Below are 19,982 nucleotides of genomic sequence, written 5' to 3'. Positions count from 1 at the left end.
TCCCTTTTCTACCAAATTGTTAAAGGTGCAGAAGCTCTGCCTAGATTATTATCTAGCCCCCCTACCTGTTCAATCAAACCAATCAACAAACACATACTTAGTTTTGCTGAACTTAGGGAACGCTTCAAGACAGTGGCTTTGCACCCTGAATGGAGTTGATTTTTCAAGAAATAAAGTGAAAAATTATAATACACTACTTCTTTGGAGCCTACTTGTATTAATTCTAACAAATAGAGGAGAAGCAGCTGAAACTAAGAGGATTAAAAAAACAAAAACAAAAAAGCCAAGTGGATGTTTTTGGGAAGGGATTAAAATAAAACTTGTTAATTCAGCAAGAGGCAGCACAATCCAATGAGGGGCTCTTAACCAGTTCAGTTGGGGGGGGCGGGGGGAGGTCCATGCCTGTTACAAGTTCTGACCTTGGAAACTTGCTCTGAGGGTTCAGTTAGTACTCCGAATTATCCAGTGGGTGGCTAAACTCTGTCTAGTTGCTACTGAATTGTTTCCTTAAAGCATTTCAATATTTTGGGGCATGATTTGCAGCCAATTTCTCTTTGAAATCCTAGCAGGATGCCTTTCTCATGAAAATAAATTTATTTTATGAACTATTTTGAAGGGGCTTTTTTACACCAAGCACCAGACAATTTGTTGCCCAACACTTACTTTTCAGCTATAGCTATATTTTATTACACAGTGAAGAGCTTGAGGCTTTAATCATGCATTAATTCAAGAGTTTAAGAGCAGTATTATTTTTCAGGAAAATACTGGTAGCTGTTGGTATTCCTGCAGCTTGTGTCCATGCAAAAGTGGACTATGCGGGCAAGCATCAAAGTTCAGTTATTACATTTGCAGAATAGAATGTTAATTTTGCCATCTCTGTGCTAGGTTTATAAAGGTTATAGCTCCCATTTGAATTTCCAAGCAAGAGAAATTGGATTACTGACATTTGGTAGAGGCTTTAGTCATAAACTGAGCAAGATCTGTTTGATTTCAGTTTAGCCATCTTATGTCTTTTTTTTTAAAAAAAAGTTTAACTGATATGTTTATTCATTCTGCCAGATTTTATTAGGTTGTATATATATTAAGTTAGATTATGAAAATCCAATTATTTGGACATCAATGTTTTCGCTTTCAATAGAAATGGTTTTACAGAATCAATATTTAATAATAAGGCCCTCTTTGCTTTCTCTAGAGGGCCGTTGTAAGGAATTGGTAGTGGAATACCATGGTTGTGTGTTTGTTAAGACTGTGGATGAGGATGTTATGACTCAGTAGTCTTTTTTATAAGCCTTTTATTTTCTCTTTTATGAAAAATCTGTCCTAGTTCAGGCTTAGGAAGAATTTTGCGACTTCTAGTGATTTTTTTTTCAATTTCTTCTGTTTGAAAATGGAAAATATGTTACCTTATGTGCTTCCCTGTTTGCACTAGTAGCTCGGAAACTGACTGAGGAAATTTGAACGTTCTTTGCTTTTGTTATAACTTGTAGCTAAAACTATACTAATACTAAAAATAGTACATCTTATAAGCAATACATACATTTCCCCATGTGTGCTATCTTAAAATACATCCTAAAGATTATTTTGATAATTCTCTTTGATTACCCTAAATAAGGCCCAGTATTTCTAATTTTAACTGTGCAATTCTATTTATGTCTCCTCAGAAATAGTTCCCACAGAGTTCTGTGCACTTGGGACTGCAGCCTTAAAACACAGAGGCCATGGGGAGCTTTAGAGATATGGGCTGTTCATGATAAGAATAGATTTTAACAATAACAGAATGACAGTTTAAGTAATCTAACACTTTTAATTGTTTTACTTTAAGCAGGCAATAGGAAACAGATTTTCAAAAAACAGATGCAACATTGTTGTAAACATTAGCTGACATTGCTGTAAAATTTGCCATCATAAACACAGTTTCAAAGTCCACTTACACTAAGAAGAAAGTAAATTGGCTATCAAATTGTGTACAGGAGACTGACTTCTTCCCCAAGGGCTAAACAATTTTATGATGAAAACCATGCCAAGCCCATTCTCTTTTGTACCAACAAAAAGACAGCCTCATGCTTTACTGAAGCACCTTGTTCAGTGTCTTTCTGGTCTCACTAGTCTATGTGTCTGACCCATATGGACCAATCCTAATGTTCCATGTCGAAGGTCAAAGCCTCAAAGTTCATTTGTGTTTCTCCCGTCTAAAGCTGGCCCTACAGATGAGGTACAGAAGAGGACAAAAAATATTGAATCTCTTGGAATTACATGCTGATCCCAGCACCAAACAGTAGATTGGCAGAAAGATACACTTCTGAAATCAGGGTATCAAATTTACATATTCTAGAAGGGCATAATCCCATGGAGTCCCAGAGCCATCCTCAGAAATTTGCTGCAAGGTCAGAGTTGAGACTCTGAATCTGGACTGCCCTCTTTCTACCTGGTCAGCTACCACATATCTTTACACACACCGGCTGAAGAATGGAAGACGGACTTTGGAGCTGCTGGGGAAGGCACCTTCTAGGGGGTAAGCACAGGAGGAGTGAGGCATCACTCAAGGGGCTTACCGTCACATGGACCACACTCTTAAATAAGCACCACAGTGGGAGTCCTGCAGAGCAGTTCTATGCATACCTACTCAGATGTACATCCCACTGAGTTGAATGGAACTTACCTCCTGTTAAGTATGTATAGGATTACAGCATCAATGAATTGGAATGTTCAAGACAAATATCTTCTTATGGGTGCTTCCAAACAAGGTTTCCATTATGCAATCACCAGCCTCATTCAGGCAATTTTAGCAGCCGGGGAGGAAGGGGGAGATAGTGTCACCCACAGTGTGTAACCCTTCCATGTTTTCTCTCTGCTTCTTCTGCCTTTTTTTGCCAGAATAAATGTTTTCGGGAGGGGGGATAGAATGCCTTTTTACTTGTTAGGACAAGAAGCCCATGTCTGGAAGCACCTCTGTGTATGATCTTGACAGAAGACCGTCTTGGCACCATATTCCTTGCATCAGTAAATATTATTGTAAAACAGCTGCTCTAAGAATTGTGTAAACCATTTTTTAAGAAATCAAATGAATATGATCTTAACACATATATGCACTCTTTGATTGATTTTCTTCCATTCATTCCTTTGAAGAAATCTAAAGTTATAAAAACACGCTAAGCATCAATGCCAATTCACTCTTCATGTGGAGTGATTCAAAACTGCTGTTCACATTAAGTGAGGTTTGAGGTACTCTTGGCACAGGAAGGAGGCACCACAGGAAGCAGATTGATCCAGATGTACAGAATCAAAAAACCAATATCCAGTTAACCTAAATTCCTATTGGAGAAGAATATATATTTCAGTATATAACTATTTTTAAAACTTCTGCTTTGAAGGGCTTTGAGCTGGGTCTGCCTATATAATCTAGCTATTCCTTGTGTGCAACTCTATGCCCATCTACTGTAACTAGGAGTAAGTCCCATTGAACTCAACAGGACTTACTTTTAAGTAGACACATATAGGACTGTCTACTAGTCAATCAAAGTCTAGCATGCGCAGTAGTAATAGTCATGGTACTGACATTCTTCAACAAGCTAAGACAAATTATAGCAATGAATAATTTGTAAATCAGGTCAGAATTAAATGCACTTAAATCTATTGTTTTTAGAGGTGTTAACTCTGTGCTGCTAGTTTTCATAAAAACAGTCCTAAACGAAATTACTAGAGAATTTGCTGCTGTCACTGATAGGTGTAAGTGCAACAGTTATTAAAAATGTGCCACTATTTGTGACAATTAAAATGAAATGAGAATCAGGGAATTCTGTAAACCAAATTCAGAACCTTTAAACAACATTTTAAAATCCTTATGTTAAAAGAAAGAGACATGACTTTAAAGGGAAAAAACAGCCTGGAAATTGTTATATTATCTGTTTACTGTATTATTGATGTATTTTAAAGCCATGATTGTCTAAGTTCTGAATATGCCCACTTACTTGGGCTCCCATTCCTTAATGGGGAAGGGCTGCGGCTTCGAGAAGGCTAAAAGACAAACAACAAAGGAAACATTACTGTGGTTTGATTCTTCCCAACTTCTTTCATTCTGGAGAGAAATCTCATTGTAAAATCTAAATACAATCTGTATCACCACAATAATATAAGGCTGGAATGGGTGAATTTGTCTGTTTCACTTTCTATAGCACCCATATTTTTTTCAAGCACAGGTTTGTTCCATCCAGTTTCTGCGTTACTTTGCAATTTCGTTTATATTTATTTCTGTTTCTGACTGTGCAAAAAACTGCACAACTTTCATGCCAGTGTTCATGGGCGTGAAATTTTATTGCATTTCCCCCTAATAGGTGCATGTTTTGTAAACAATTCCCCTTAACATATACCATCTTGCCTAATGCATGCAGTTTTTTAAATCATAGCAGTGCATCACAACATTGGGAGAAATGTGTGCACTAAAGAGTATTTGCATTCTGTTCTATTGATTACTTTGGAATTCGCAAAATAGGTTGGTTTGTTATCAAAATGTGAACTAAGCACATTTCTCCCCTGTACCTGCTACAGGGCAGAGAAACTTAGGCCCTCTTCTTAAAGTACACTGTCATTGTACAGCTTCTTTCCCCACTGCGAAGGTAATATGAGTCCCCGGTAACATAGGAGGAGGCGATGGAAAGATGCATTGGCAGCTCTATCCCACATCAATTTTACCTGAGTTTCCTGGAAAGGTGGTGTTGATATGGGGAAGAGTCAAGAGCATAAACTCTTCCCACATTTCTCACCCTAGTCCAGGCTCATGGGGAGGTGCTGTGCTGCAGCAACTCTCACACTGCAGTATTAAGAAATGAGTGTGCAGTGTGCGCAGGTCTTCATACCCAAAGCCTTCTGCAGTTCTGCTTCATGTCACAATGTACCAATAACCTTTGTGTCCAACGCAGCACATTCCTACAGGGGCAGGAAACCTGTAGGCCTTGGTCCCGGCCACCCCAGCCAGCATGACCAATGACCAGGGATGCAGAGACCTGTTGTGCAACAACTTCTAGAAGGTCACATATCCACACCCCCACTTAATGTGGTGCAAGCTCAGGAAAGCTCACAGACCCCAAGCTAGAGTGGTGCTCCTGCACAAAAAAAGCAGTATCAGGGATGAGCTGAACAGTGTGACAGCAGCAAGTTAGATGCTCAGCCCTGCTTTCCTTCCTCTGCTCACCAACCACTGCAATAGGAGAAAACAGAAGAGGGAGAAGGAGCAGAGCTGGATTCTTGCAGGAGAGGAGCCTCCCTTTCCTGTCTAGTCCTTCCACTTATTCTGAAGTTCCATCATTGCTACAGATGAATGCATTTATGCTGATTGCCTTTTCATGGTTTGCAAGCCAGATTTGTCCATTTTAGCATTTCTTTGTCCCTACAGAGTACTAAAAGGGGCAAATTTAGCTCCAAAAAATGGGACTCATGGGGGTTTCCAGTGACAAAAAAGGGCCTTTCCTTCCTACAACAGTCTGTGTGTGGTTTAGCTGTTAATAATAGTGCTCAAGTCTTGCAGTGTTCTATTTATACATACATTAGACAGATCTGTATGTCATGCCATGTTACCCTTGCAAACATGCCATGAAATGTGGGCTCTTTGCTGAACAACACACAGTGCCTCGAACAGCTGATGGATCATTCTCTTCCCCCCCTTTCCTTCCTCTTCAGTCCTTCAGTCAGCTCTGGGTGACTGCAGCAGGACCCATCTTGCCTCCTTGCCCTGCCCCTCCCACTCTGAGATCTCGTTATTTTTCAGAGCCTGAAAGATGAGCAATCAGGGTCTGTTGCTGTTGTGGTTAGTCTTCCACAGGTGAACTCTTATGGCTGTCCACTATGGGTGGTTTTATCTGATCAATGTTCTTGTATATTGCAGCTGTCAAAGGAAGCTCCGCAGTGGAACAAGCAACATACAAGGACACCAGCAAGATAGCTGTGCACAGTTGTGAAGGACCAGGAGAGAAGGAATGGTAAAGAAGGGAGGGACCCCTTAGTGCAAATCTGAAATGCTGAAAGGGGGGTGTCAAAGCAGTAAGTGCAGAAAAGGGGGGGATATCTCCTACTTAACAAAGTGATGTTCTTGTCTTTAAGTGTTGCCAATGTTCTCCACCTTTTCAACACTTTTCTGATTCTCCAGCTTCTCCAGAAAGGGGAGATAGTAACTCCTACCCCTTTTGCAGAACACTTAGTGTTACAATTACTGCAGGACCCTGATAGTTCCTGCAAAAAATGGTGCCTTAATGGAGAGGAAGCTTGCTGGCACCCCATTTGCTCTGTCTGATTCTGCTGCCAATAAGGGTTTTTAAAAAACTATCGGGAAAATTTGTACTTTTTTTTTTTGTCCTGGGGAAATATATGCACATTTAATGCCTAGGAAATAGAGAGCAAATATGCACAAATTAAGGGGTGGGAAAGTAATCTGAGAGGAAATTCACACACCTGAATTAACTGCTCCATTGCTGGAGGTATACGAATCTCATTGCTATTTAGTTCCTAGCCCAATGCCAGTTTGAGATATGTTCTTCTCTGCAAATGCCTGAGTTTGTTCCTTATCTGGGATTATTATGGTAATGGAGGCATTCTAAGTTACCTTGGGGCAGGAGCTGCCTGCATTATGAGGCCGGGGGCTCACGCTACGGCTGCGACTCCGGCTTCTGTTCCTGCGAGACCACTGCAACAAAATGTAGACTATGAGACAGATCTATATTAAGCACGGAACATCTGTCATGGTGACCTTACAGAAAGGCACAGGGTTGCTATGTGGAGGAAAAGCCTGGATTTGCTGTCATCTGATGTGTTCCAAGGTTAAGGCTTCAGTATGAAACCTTGGGACACTCTCCCCCACAAGCCCATTTGATATTTCAGCTCCCATTTAAAATGCCACCGAAATGCTGGATTCTGCAAGGCAGTAAACTAAGCCTATAGATTCGAAAGGAAAGGTTTCACTTGACAACAATTTCAAGCATATTCTTGAATAAGTGGTGGGCATGTGATAAGATAAAATAAAATGATTTTGGAAACAGATACATCTGAGTGGGAAGGTGAAGGAGTGGGACGGCTTTTATGTACGCCGTCCTGAGGCCTTCACGACAGGACGGCATATAAATATTCTAAATAAATAAATAAATTGATGACCTGCAACAGCAGGAAGTTTGACCCAATGGCCTTCTTGGCTTCTTCCAACTTTAACATTCTGTGATGCATGTGGAAATGCAAAAAATTCTTAAAAGTAACTCTCCTATGAACGCCAACAATATGTTACTAGGCATCATGCCAGAGACTCCTCCGAGGACTATGCTAGAGTTATTTAAATATGTGACAACAGTGGCAAGTGTAGCAATTGCATCAATTTAGAAAGCAGAAGATGGTCCAACTACAAAAGATTGGAAAAACAAGCTAGCTGATTATGCAATAATGGCAAAACTAACTTCAAGCATATTCTTGGTCGAATCATGATACGGTTAGGGCTGAGAGGGAAAACATAGGAGGGAACTTCATCTTGTCATCCTAATCTAAGATGCCTGTGGTGCAGTCCTATCTGCCTGCTCTCCATTGGCCTAGTAAGTAACTTATATTTAACTCCTACTATTTTGTACTGTCCTAGAGGGACTGCATGGTGTGATTTGGGTAGTCACCGTAAGCATGCTAATGGAAAAGTGGGATATAAAATGAGTGAGGAAACAAAGGGAAACATCATGGTTTTTAAGGCTGCATCAGTGCTTCTCATCATTATTTGCTGGAATACTCGCAGTACTGCTTGCTAATGAGATAAAATGAACCAGTTCAAGGAAACAGACTGTCTGACAGGTTAACAAACTGCTCACGGAGTTGCCCTTGCAGCTCACACCAAAGCATGTTACATGGGGCAAAAATGTGACTTGTCTGTTGACTCAAGAGGAAGAAAGATGAGTAAAAAGCATCAGCAGGTTGGGTCTGCTTCAGTCAGACATTTCTGGGCTTGGTCCTTAGTTTAGGTTTTAGGAACATTCACATTCACAGAAAAGGCCTTTCTACCTGCCTCTTCCCCCTAAAGCTACTGGAGGATGCAGTCCACTGAAAATTATTTGAAATATGATATAGGGAGTTTGCAGATGGAAGAAAAGTTGGCAAAACCTGCCTGCCCCATTAAAATGATGGAGAAACTTAGATCCAAGCTCGTATGCTTAAATCTTAACATTCAGAAACAATCCTCACCAGAGCACCTCTTCTTGTGACTGCCTCCCCTTTCACAATGACAGAATCTTCTTCCATAAGTGCAGGCCACACATGGTAAGCCACCAGTGGAGCTGTGAACTCAGAGTCAAAGCTGCGACGGTATCTAGACAGACACAAAGGAGATTAGTGTGCGACTGTGTTTGTAGCCTATGCGCCATTGTTCCAAGAATGCTCCCCTCATAGTTATCACTTTGCATTCCACCTTTTTTCCCAAGGAACTCAGAGCAGTTATTCCTGCACTTACAGCCCTTGTGGAGAAGTGTATCCCCAGCATTTGAAAGGTTTAATCCTGCTGAACAGGATCCTTGTAGTTTTATTTATGTGTGATGGTGGGGAGTTTCACAACAGCAAAAAAACCTCATTTCTTCCTCCCCCTTCCCCATTCTTTCTTCATTCCTGCTTCACTGCTGTGCTATACGATACGATGCAGCCCTGGTGTTGGGAATTGAAAAGGAACATAAACATTTTCCCCTTTTCCTTTCCTACCTCCCGAAACAACCCTTCGTAGTGCTGTGAGGGGCATTTTGTAATTTCATGGTATGCATCATACAAACCTAGTAACAGGTGCAAAATCACTGTCTGAATTTTATAAGCAAGTCAGGATTAAAACCAGATCTCCCTGGCCCAAGTTCAACATGACAGTGTCATTTATAGCATATTGGTACACTTACACTATCAAAGTAGAAGGGGCTTTTCCAGAACAACTAAGTTAAAGCCACACAAAGAGAACTAATATAGATAAAAGCACCATGTACTGTTACCATGTTCACAATAGTGCCACGTTCCCAAAGTATTTCAAAATACAAAGGAAAAGCAAGGAAGCTACCTGCCTTCTACAGCACATCACCCCCACTTACTCCTCAATGAACACCAAGGTGTTCTTTTCTTATGAACATTAAAATGGTGCACAGGTGCAATCATAATGGGCACACTGCAAGAACATTTAATAATTCTGAACTAGATTAAACAAAGCTGCCATGAAATAAAATCTGACAAAACTGATGCTGCACTTTTGCAGAATAAAAATATATCTCAAGCTTCTCAACAGGAAGGTATGTAGCAGCTCCCACAGTGATGCCTCTGAATGTCCACCATAACCCTTCAGTGATCTGCAAGAAGATCTTGGTTGTTACCTCACTGGATGTGAGACAGTGCTGTGTTTGTCATGTTCTCTGGCTTCATTTCACCTTAAGCTTGGAAACTGACATGGAGGGCTTACTTCTCAGGGAGTCACTGTCCCTGCTCCTTGATCTTCTGGGCCAGACAATGTCACTACACCGAACTCAAAACTCATAAGACTCAGATATTATAATATACTCAAATATGAGTTTTAAGTTTGTTAAGTTCAAGATCTACAGTGGCCTATAGCATCATTATTTTGCCTCCTAGGAAAGGATCTACTGACATCACAGGACCCTCGAGTGAGCAAGGACCTGCGTACTTACAGCTACTCACATCCTGCAGAGCCATGTCATTGGCTTTTGCTTCTCAGGCTAAAGCCAATGACATAACCAGTCTGTACCAGAACGGGTTGCTATAGGTGCTAACCAAACTCCATCCATTTCTTGTTCTTTCTTTGCTCTTTCCCATGGCTAGAGGTCAAGCTTTCTGTGATAGTGGTCGTTGCATTATGTTATGTTGCACACATATAACCAGACATGACTCATGCAACTACAGAATGCCACAAGCCAAGTTTGCATTTACTAAGCATTATATATACACACAACTGACTATTGGCTTTAATTCAGCATGTGCAAACAGAATTAACAATAGACCGTAAATTCTGGAGTAAACACGCTACACAGTGAGGCAGACTGGCTTTTGCACTATTCATGTTTGCATTGGGAATACAGGACTGATATTTTAGTTTCCCTTACTTGTACTCGCTAAAAAGTTCTCCATCTGTGCCAAATGAAATATCAAGTGGAGGATCCAATGTTTGCATGGAAAAGGCTACACGGCATAACTCTCGTATTAAACCACTGATTAGAATAAAATCAACTTCTGGTGGGAAAGAAATCTTAGGATTGATGTTCATCGCACGAGTGACTTCCTAAAAACAAATGAAAAATAAATAAATGTATGAATTTTCTAGCAGGAAAATCAAGTTACAACACTTGGTAATAAGAAATAATACATGAAGATTGTTTACAATACACATACACAGAAGACTATCCATTTGGGGGAAAAGGAACACACAATAGAAGTAAGCAATGTGTTAAGACAGGTTAATACTTCTTTTTAAAAATGGTATTTTTCAAGTAGCACCACCAAATATATTTTAGAGCCTTGCCTGAAAAGATTTTCCTGCTAGAATTGCACAGCTGTAAACATATTAAAACCTGTAGTATAACCAACATCAGGCAATAAAAAATCCAACAGGGCGAGATGATCACATTTGATCAGAATGGGATCATGGTCTCCTCTACTCATGCTGGTTTACCTTCCTGCCTCATTCTTCAGAACTCTTCAATAAATAAAGGAGAACTGGCGAGAGCTACTATGTGAGAGGGCCTGGAGAAACTGTTCATTGCATTGGTCAGCCACATGTCTGATAGGATGGCTTCCACCAGGATTCAGATCACAAGGTTGCTCTGAAAACCAGCCGGATCCCTCAGACCCAGCTGACTCACTATGTTTCTATGCTTTTATATCCCTACTGTTCAGACTGTGGGTTTTAGTGTGTCTTGTTTGATTTTGTATTGGTTTACTGTTGTAAGTAGTTTGGGAGCCTCAACAGAGAGCTGACCCATAAATTTAGACAGTCAATAGTACTTAAATCCATAGCTGCAGAGGAAATCTGTAGATCCATTCATAAGTTTATGCTTTATTAGTAAGACCCTCGTGGAGAGCAGCATTTTCACAGACTTACATTAACACTGGACTGAACATCGTATAAATCCTCCTCCCGAATGATGTAATCCATGACCATGTCTTCAAGTGGTTCAGTCACTGAGTAATGTAGGGACATAGTCTTCCTAACACGCATTTTGAACTGCCTGAAGGCCAGTTTAGCTGCATGAAAAGACTCCTAGAAATGAGAAATTAACAATTTAAATATAGACAGCCACAAAAAAGAGGTAGGTTAATTTTGTGAGGTCCAACATCACAGGAAGAGTCTTCCTGAAATGGGAATGTGTCTATGCCATTTACTATGATTCTTATATAGTACCTTCCTGCTTCAGCTCGGGAACTAGTATTTGGAAAGTAAAAGGTTGCATCTGGTTATCATCTGCAACCTCAAATAAATGAACTTTGATCTCTGGCACCCTGATCCTAAAACACTTCAATTTCACATTTTATGGTGAAATGCTAACCCAACTCTCAGTGCATCACATCTTTCTTCTAAAGTAGGCTGCAAGTCATATTCCATTTTTACAACACGTGTAACCAAAGCACTAATTAAAGGTTCAGAAAGGAAACTTGGTGCCAGGAATGGAAGTTCTGAAGGAAAAGCTAATAAAGAAGTTGTTCCTTCTGAGTAAGTTTCTTTTTTTAAACAAATGACTGAATTATGAGTATGAGTGATACCAAAAAGAAATATTGCTGTATTTCATACCACAACTGCCACATAGATTATTCTCTGCACCATCTCCAGATCATCAACATAACTCTTCAAGAGGGTTTGAGCATCCAAGCGATCCTGGGCATAAATATCACGGAAGCGTTCCACAAGGCGAGCGTGGCGGGAAGCATTTGTAAGTCTTGCTCGGCCAGGTGAGAAACTTCTCATTGGAAGTGGACTAACTGATCTGCTTCGGCCAGATCTTGGGGAAGGAGATCGACTTCGTGCAAGTCTATAACAGAATTGCAAAATAGAAATAACGGAAGATCTTTATATTTAAAAATATTTGTTCAAGAAAATTCTCTCAAGAAATGGGACTGCAAGAATATTATAATGGTTGTCACTGTTGTCCTTGGAGGGAGTCTTGTCTTCTTGTTTGCTTCTTATGCTGCAAAGCATCATGGATACTGATGGCCTCATAATCCTCAAGATGTACTCTACTCCTTTGGGGCACAGTTTTCCTCAGCTTAGTCCAGCACAGGGCACTTGGTACCCTCCAGATATTTTGGACTGTAATTCTCAGAATCCCTAACCATTGGCAATGATGGCTGGGGATGATAGGAATTGTCACCCAAAATATCTGAAAGCTGCTAGGTGGCCTCCTCTTGTGCATTCAACAAAATTTTAAAAAGCATTGACAGATACTTCCACATCTTTTGTCCCAACCAAAAATATTTTTCTTCTTCTTCAGGAGACAAGCTTCACAATGGCTTGAAATATAAAACTGAATTGAATTGAAAAATAGCTACATTATCAGGAAAAGTATGTTTTCCATCAGCTGTGGGTCATTACCTGCTTTGTAGAACAGTTTTTTGAGCACCAAGTATGGCAATCTCGTCCTTCAATGTTTGAAGCTGCTCTTCATAGTCATTCAGCCTCTCCAGGTTCATCAAAGCACATTCTTCTTTTGTCCGAGAAGCCTTTAGACTTAACCACATGGAATAATTCTGATCACAGGGGGTGCATTTACTACTGTCAATACCCTGCTTTTAAACCATACTGACGTAGATGAATGGCAAAAGCTGATAACTAGAAAGAACTGCAATTTTACCAATATATTGCAGAAGGAACAAAACATAATATTTATCATCAGCACACAATTTAATACCAATCTTATCTATACTTTGGTTGCAATGGTGTTGTTTTTACATCTCAGCCACCTAAAAGCAATGCACAGTGTCTTAAAAGCTTATGTTATTAGCTGCCGTTACATGCTGTTAAGTCATTTCTGAATTATGGTGACCCTATGAGTGAACGTCCTCCAACACTCCCAGTCCTCGACATGCTGTTCAGTCCTTGTAAACTCATTATTTGCAATGATACCACAAGCACATGTTCAATATGGCAGGGATTCCCAATCTTTTTGGACTTGCAGGTACGTTACAGGACCCTGGGCGGGAAGCAAAAGGGTTCAGAAAGTAAGGCTAGAGGACAGCAGCAGGAGAAACAGTCAACTAAAGAGGATAAGGGAAAATGGCAAGGTTAGAGGATGGGAGGGAGGGAAATAGCAAGGCAATGGGGTAGAGGTTAGATAGGAAGAGAACCAAAAGGTTAGAAACAAAGAGAATGAAGAGTGCCCCAACATTAAGGGTTTGTTTTTAAACTTTGTGAGGACTGCCCATGGGCACCAGGGTACATTCAAGCACTGTGTTGAGAATCCCTATTGTATGTAGTAGGGTTGTTAAGAGTATGCACACACATGGTTATTCAGATGACCTTTTAGTGACCACTGAAATGACTACAACATGGAATATCAATTGATAAGTTTGTGTGGTAAACTTCAACATGCAAACAACTTGCCAAGAGAGTTTCCACAGGCCACTGCACAACATGAAAGCATGAAACTATAAATCCTTTTACAGCAGCTTCCCCCAAACTGATGCCCTGATGTTTTGGACTACCATTGCCATTAACCTCAGCCAACATGGCCAATGGTCAAGGATAAAGAGGGTTGCAACACAAAACATCCAAGTTGGGTAAGTCTGCTTTCGAGATACTAATTCCATGGGCTCTGTTACCCAGAGCCTAAGAAGTTACTGGATTAGGGCTAGAAGAAGAGTCTCCTGAATTAACAGTTCAGGGACAGAACTGGGTTACATAAAGGCATTACAAGGCTTCTATCTCCTTAGAGCATGGCTCCCTAGGAAAACCTCCATGTCCCAAAGAATTCACAGTGCTGCCCTTGGATTATATTCCAGCCATGAAAGCATCTGCATACCACTGTCACCCCCACCTTGTCACAGCCCGAAGCTGCTAAAACAGACTGGGCCCATTTAAGGAAGAAGGCCTTAGTCAATGTGGAAGTTGGACTAACCAGCTTAAAAGGAGTCAAAACCATAGTTAAGGCTCAGTGACAATCTGCTTCTCATTAGAACAACATACAGGCAAGCCTGTCCATTTTTTTTAGCCACAGCACCCCTCAGAGCTCTCCATGGTGCTGTCCTAGTCCTACCTTCCAGGGAAGTCTGACTCCAATTTCATCAGAATCCAGTTAAACTGACTTTCCAAAACAATGGTAGGAACCAAATGCATAATGAACAATCTGTAACCCAAGTCTCACTAGCAGCCAAAAATGGCTGTACACCACTACCATCAATGGTGGAACACAGTGTGTAGATTCAGGTATAAACCATGAGGTTGTAACTTCTACAGGTAACACTGTACTGTTCAGGATGGCAAATTCCCAGGTAGACTGTGAAAGGCTCCAACACACTGCTGAATGATAGAAAGATAGATACTATCACTCTCTTTGAAATGTATGGGCTTGAATGTACTGGTTGTACTTGTTTAAAATCCCCTGGCAACTTTATTTTACATACACTTTTCTTCTTTTTATATCTGTTTATATTAAGAAATAATTTTAAAGGCTCCAACAGAATTTCCAGGATAACTAGTCAATATATTGGCATTTGAGATCCCATTTGAGTGCAAAGTTAAGTTCATATAATTTACACCTTCTTCTAATTTTAAATACCCATCAAAAGAACAAAAACATTAGTCATGTCAAATTGTCAGAAATTAGGTCATCATAAGAAACAAGAAATTACAAGGTTGGCGGCAATGAAGAGTTATCAACAAAAGCTAATCAAATGCAACTATTTATATAGTTGTTTCAACTATATAAATTTATTCAGATGAATATTCATACTGTGGTTCCTAGTGTTTGTGTATGCATCTGTGGTATGATCATAACAGACACACAGTGTTAACATGACCAGATGGTTCATAATCAGTTGCTTAGAAAAAGGAAGCTTATAAATACTTGGCAAGCTTTCAATACAGCTATAAGGTCATTATAAAATATCCAAAATACACAGGTAGTGTTTCTATCCAAAGATCATTGAGTGGCATCTTGTGCTAAATCTGAATAATATATCACATGGCCTGTCATTGCTCCATTACTTTACACTTGATTATGCACAGCACAGTATAAAGCTTTATCTGTAGCAATTAATCTATGATCACACATAGAAATTTCACTCAATGTGAAATAAATATGCACGTGTGATCTATGTGACTACCCAAGATTGCATGTCCATCTGGTTTTTATTCACACGACTTATTCACAGGATATATTGGATTTTCCATCTGTTAAATGTACCACATACTTTGTGATATTACATGGAGAGATTATCCAAGCACAGTAGAATTTGAATACTAAGTTGCAACAACTCTTCTCTTTTAAGGTCATTTGGAGGCATAGTTTTGCAGTGGTTGTTGCCAAGGGTGGGCCTAGCATTTTAGAATGTGATGTTGTCACTTAGATCCTAAGGTAAATGCACTGAAAAAAGTTAACAGAAGGAAAGTTTTCTGGCAGTCATGAAGCCCTTCCAATCTGGGGTGGAACTGCCCCAGTCAGGTAGACCTCTGCCCCATTTTGGGCAATAATCTCCTCTCCTAGAAGCCCTCCAATGACCCACTTCATATTGTTGTGGGGGTTGTCCTCTGGGGACACAGGACATTCCAGGGAGAGGAAGTGTTTTCTGTCAATTCCTTCTGCTAACTTACTTAGGATCCAAGTTCTTTGTGTAATTTTTAAAGATAAATTTGGCTGTAATGCATTGTGTGCCTTTTTTGTTGTTTTTTAAGCAATGTGTTGCTTTGTGTTCTGTTCATGCACAATACAGAAACATAGAAATAGTGAGTCAGAAGCGGCCTCCTGGGCCATCTAGTCTGACCCCTGGCTCCAGCTGGCTCTGCTCAGGACATGCCTACCATGTACATGTCTAGCCTATCCTTGAACATCCTCACAGTCTGCAGCAAAGCACAGTCTAACCACTCTATGGTCACCTTTCTGAAGCATTTCTTTCCACTAAAGAAAATAGAGGCTTTAACCAACATGTGTGAAAATGTACAGATTAATGGAGAACTCCAGCTCTAAAGGTTAGGAAGCAGAAATCAGGTTCAGTAAGTTTGAGCTTTATTGAAAAATAAGTTCATCTCCATCTCCTTGACCAGGACTTCTAAATTATAAGAGTCATGTCATGTGCTTGTCAAGAAAAGAGACTCTAGAAATGTAACTTAGAAGTATCATCCAATTAAAGAGCATCACTGAAATTTACTTGGATAAACTTGCATTTGGATGTGGAGAGTAATACCACAAACATCACTCAAAACAATTCCAGGTCACAGAGCACAAGGCAAGGCGAGTTGTTGATTCAGAAGCACCACCAGTTGGGATTCTGCCTGCAAACTGATTCCTTAAGCAGGAGCACTCATACTTCAAGAACAGCTGAAAAGCCTTTACAAACTGGGTTTTCTATACATACATAGTATCGGTAAAACAATGAAGATGTAAAGCACATAGCAAAACTACATTTTGCAATACTGAGAAGGCTGAAAAGCAAAGAAAACCATGTTTAACTTATGCATCATGGCTGCACCTACATTACATTCACACTAGTTTAATTGCTTAGCTTCTTCTGAAAGAAATCTGAGAGATGCAGGTTTGTGTCAAGCATTCATAGCTGAAATTCAGTGCAGCAGCCATTACAGTGTTACTGCTTTAAGAGTATCATGCAAATATATAATGTACAATTAAAACAAAGGGGAAACCACGTTACTATTATTTTGTTCGCATAAGACCTCATGAATTTCTCAAACATTTTCAGAAACTAGTGCCAGTGGGAAGATTTGTCAGCATTTGTCAAAAGCAACCGAAAACAAATATCATTATTCCATAATATGAATGAAGTGCAATGTGGTTAAACCTGAGAGCAACCTTGCCAGTCACAGGACAGTCCTGCAAAATGTTTTTCTTACTCTGCTTTTAGCTGTACAATTTCATCCTCTGCTGCCAAAAGAGTAGTGGCTGATTTGGTCTTTGTGTCTTCAAGAGCCAACTGGGCTTCTGCAAGACTGCAAGAGAAATCAACACCCAGAGATATAACTTTAGAATGCAGATTCTGCCTACATTTTCAGTGGGAAGGAAAACAGTAACTTAAAAGACTTCTTGCATTTGGAAAGACACTATACAGGCTGTCAACAAACAGATAGCTTATCAAAATCCTATCCACCATCACAGCAACAACAGCAAACACCAACTTGCACCAAATCCTTCACTTCCTCACCAGACCGAAGGCAATTTGTTAAATTACTTTTCATATTTAATTATCTAACTCCAGACACAAACTGGGTTGGATCTAGATTTAGTCAAACTCAGACTGGGCCCACTGAATCTAGTGTTAATACTATTGATTTCTATGGGTCTTCTGTAGCTTACCCATTGTGGCTTAGTGTGTTGTCCGAACCCAGTCTGGCTTTTCCACTGTGGGTTGTTTTTCACAAACAAGCCAGCCTGAAAATACCCTCCTGGCTTATAGGAGGGTTGGTTGTCCTCAGAATGTCTTGTGATGACTACACCTGACAGAGTCATTTCAGCCCTGGTTGTTTAAAAGAGTGAAAGAGTTGCCTGGCAAGAAGGGGAAAGCATCCCCTTCCCTTTTACATTCTGAATCACCACTAATCAATCAACTCTCCTCTTTGTTGCCTCCTAGAGAGTGGCACCTTTTTGTTTGTCACTGTCAGAAAGACTAGCTCAAACCAAACATTTCTTTTTCACCTTCAGAGAAGCTTGCTCCTATTTGATGCTTTTGAGTGTTTACATTTTACACTTTCAGGAAGATTTGTGGAAATTTAACTTAACAACTTGAGGGTAAATCCATGCTAATCCCCTAAAGTACAGTAACTACTCCCTGCTCCACCCACCTGAAGCCTCAACACCAGGCAGCAGAAATCACACACCAGCACCACATGGGCTGGGCTTTTAAATTCCCTTTTGTAATTTGCTTCTCCTTAGTCCAATGGATTGCCTTAGGAGTCATTCTAGGACAATCTCTTCTCCCATCCTACCTTCAAACCACTATTCTCTTTTTCTTCCTTTTCCTTTTTATTTCTAATAGAAGCGACCCTCTGATCCACTTACTTGAAAATGACCAATACAGCCAATCCAGTATTGGAATATTGAGAGGCAGGGTTTGAATGGCTAGCAAATTGTTCCTATGGCTAGAGGGGCTCTTTGCTCTCCATCTCCTCACATTTAATGCTGTTGTAAGTTTCTATGGAGAAAAGGGGGCGGGTGTAGATTCTACACAGTTACAAAGAGGGCCACTCTTGTCTTAAGGATACATTGTGTTGGATGGCTTTATTTAAGGGTCTCCAGTCTAGTGTGTAAACCTGATTGCCCTTGCTGTGTGGGATGGCTGGAAAAGCAGCAAACAATAAAGTGAAGGCTGACCCTAATGATGTTTCTGCATTGACGAGGGTTCTAGAAACATGTTCTTCTCCTTCCCCCAATGTAACAGCTAACAATGGAGGCCAGTGGAAACAAGCAACAAGCATGAAGGAGAGCGAGGTCAAAATAGTTTGGGGCTACAGCAGCTTAGGGGAGTATTATTTCAGTAGAATGTGAAGCCACCCTTTAAGAAAAGATAGACACAAGTCCTGAAGTGGAGAATAGATTTAACAAGGGCATTGACAAGAGGGAGTTATCAGTATCCTGGACTAAAGAGTGGATAGCCTGTCATGCACACTTGCACAACACTAAGAAAAATTTTGACTGCATTCCCAAATTCATAAGGTCATGGAAAATTATTTCCTTTTTGCAATGTGATGTTGGAGGAGTTAAGGACAGTTTCATTCAGGATTCAGTGACAAAGACATTGACAAGAGGGAGATATGGCTGCACTGTGCTTAATATCAGAACAATAGTTTTCTGCAAGACCTCTAAATGTTTTCTTTTAAACCACAGAGTCCCCAAATTCAGAAGGTTTCCGTGGTGAGCCAGTAACCCCAGTGGATCAATCATAGAAAGGATACTGACATAGGCAATGAGGAAACTAGGATTTCTGCAGCAAAGAACCCTGAGATATGTGCCAGCAGCAACCAAGAAAATTGAGACAGACTGAAGGAGAAAGCCATTGCAAACTGTTGAAGGGGCAAATTATCTGTCTAGAGTAACCAGCCTTATTCTCAGGTGGCTTAGAGTGATGTGTGAACTCACCCTCAGGATGACTAAATCTGGATCCAAACCAATATATACAAGCAGCATCATTTGTAAGTGACACACACCAGCCTAATGTACATTGCCTTCTCCTGTGTATTTTGTTTGCAAAAGCCAAGTTCTGTATGCCTCCTGTCTGTGCACATTTTCCATTTTGTATAGATCACAAGTGCAAAAAACAACATATGAACCTATCTCATGAACCATAGCATTGATCTATCTAGTCCAGTACTCTAACTGGCAGCAACTCCCCTGGACCTTATGCAGAGCTTTGCCCTAGACTTGCTTTCTGAAATTCATTAACTGGAGATGCTGGGGCTTGAACCTGGATGGCTTCTGCAAAGCACATGTGCTGTGAAATTAAGTACTGTTAAGCTCTGTTAACATATGAACTGATCCTTAAATTTGCATGCTTCTTACTGAATGGCAATCATTATCAAACAACACTGATAATGAATTACCACTGCCCTGACTTTACAGTGGTCCAGTTTACATGCAACAAGAAGCCACCATGATGAATTCCCTCACAGGGCTTCCCTGTGGCAGTGGCCACCCTTATGAATATTCAGGGCACCATAGCTGGTAGTTACAGGCAGACCAAACAGGTGAGAATATTGACATGGTTACAGCCCATGGGTTCTGGGTGGCTTGTCAGCCACACCAACAGCCTACCCTCACTGGGTTTAGATGCATTGACTA

General features: G+C 40.4%; 1 protein-coding gene across 2 annotated transcripts in view; it reads right to left on the bottom strand.

Annotated features, from left to right (window-relative positions):
* Positions 1–615: 615 nt before the first annotated feature.
* Positions 616–19,982, bottom strand: part of SPATA18 (spermatogenesis associated 18) — a 29,458-nt gene continuing 10,091 nt past the window's right edge. The window contains exons 5-13 of one of the 2 annotated variants that reach the window (XM_044418397.1): positions 17,045–17,140; positions 12,575–12,709; positions 11,777–12,014; positions 11,090–11,248; positions 10,095–10,270; positions 8,197–8,320; positions 6,593–6,673; positions 3,969–4,014; positions 616–3,312 (exon numbers count right to left, since the gene is read on the bottom strand). In XM_044418397.1, the coding sequence (XP_044274332.1) occupies positions 3,305–3,312; positions 3,969–4,014; positions 6,593–6,673; positions 8,197–8,320; positions 10,095–10,270; positions 11,090–11,248; positions 11,777–12,014; positions 12,575–12,709; positions 17,045–17,140 (1,063 nt within the window). In that variant the 3' untranslated portion in view covers positions 616–3,304. Of the gene's footprint in view, positions 3,313–3,868; positions 4,015–6,592; positions 6,674–8,196; positions 8,321–10,094; positions 10,271–11,089; positions 11,249–11,776; positions 12,015–12,574; positions 12,710–17,044; positions 17,141–19,982 lie in introns of those variants that run through there. The other variant, XM_044418396.1, reaches the window with a different exon arrangement.

Source organism: Varanus komodoensis, unplaced genomic scaffold (genome assembly GCF_004798865.1).
Source record: "Varanus komodoensis strain SLA01 unplaced genomic scaffold, ASM479886v1 scaffold9, whole genome shotgun sequence".
NCBI classification, from domain to species: Eukaryota; Metazoa; Chordata; class Lepidosauria; order Squamata; family Varanidae; genus Varanus; species Varanus komodoensis.
The sequence above is the reverse complement of the archived record's forward strand: the minus strand, read 5'-3'. Positions and strand labels throughout refer to the sequence as shown.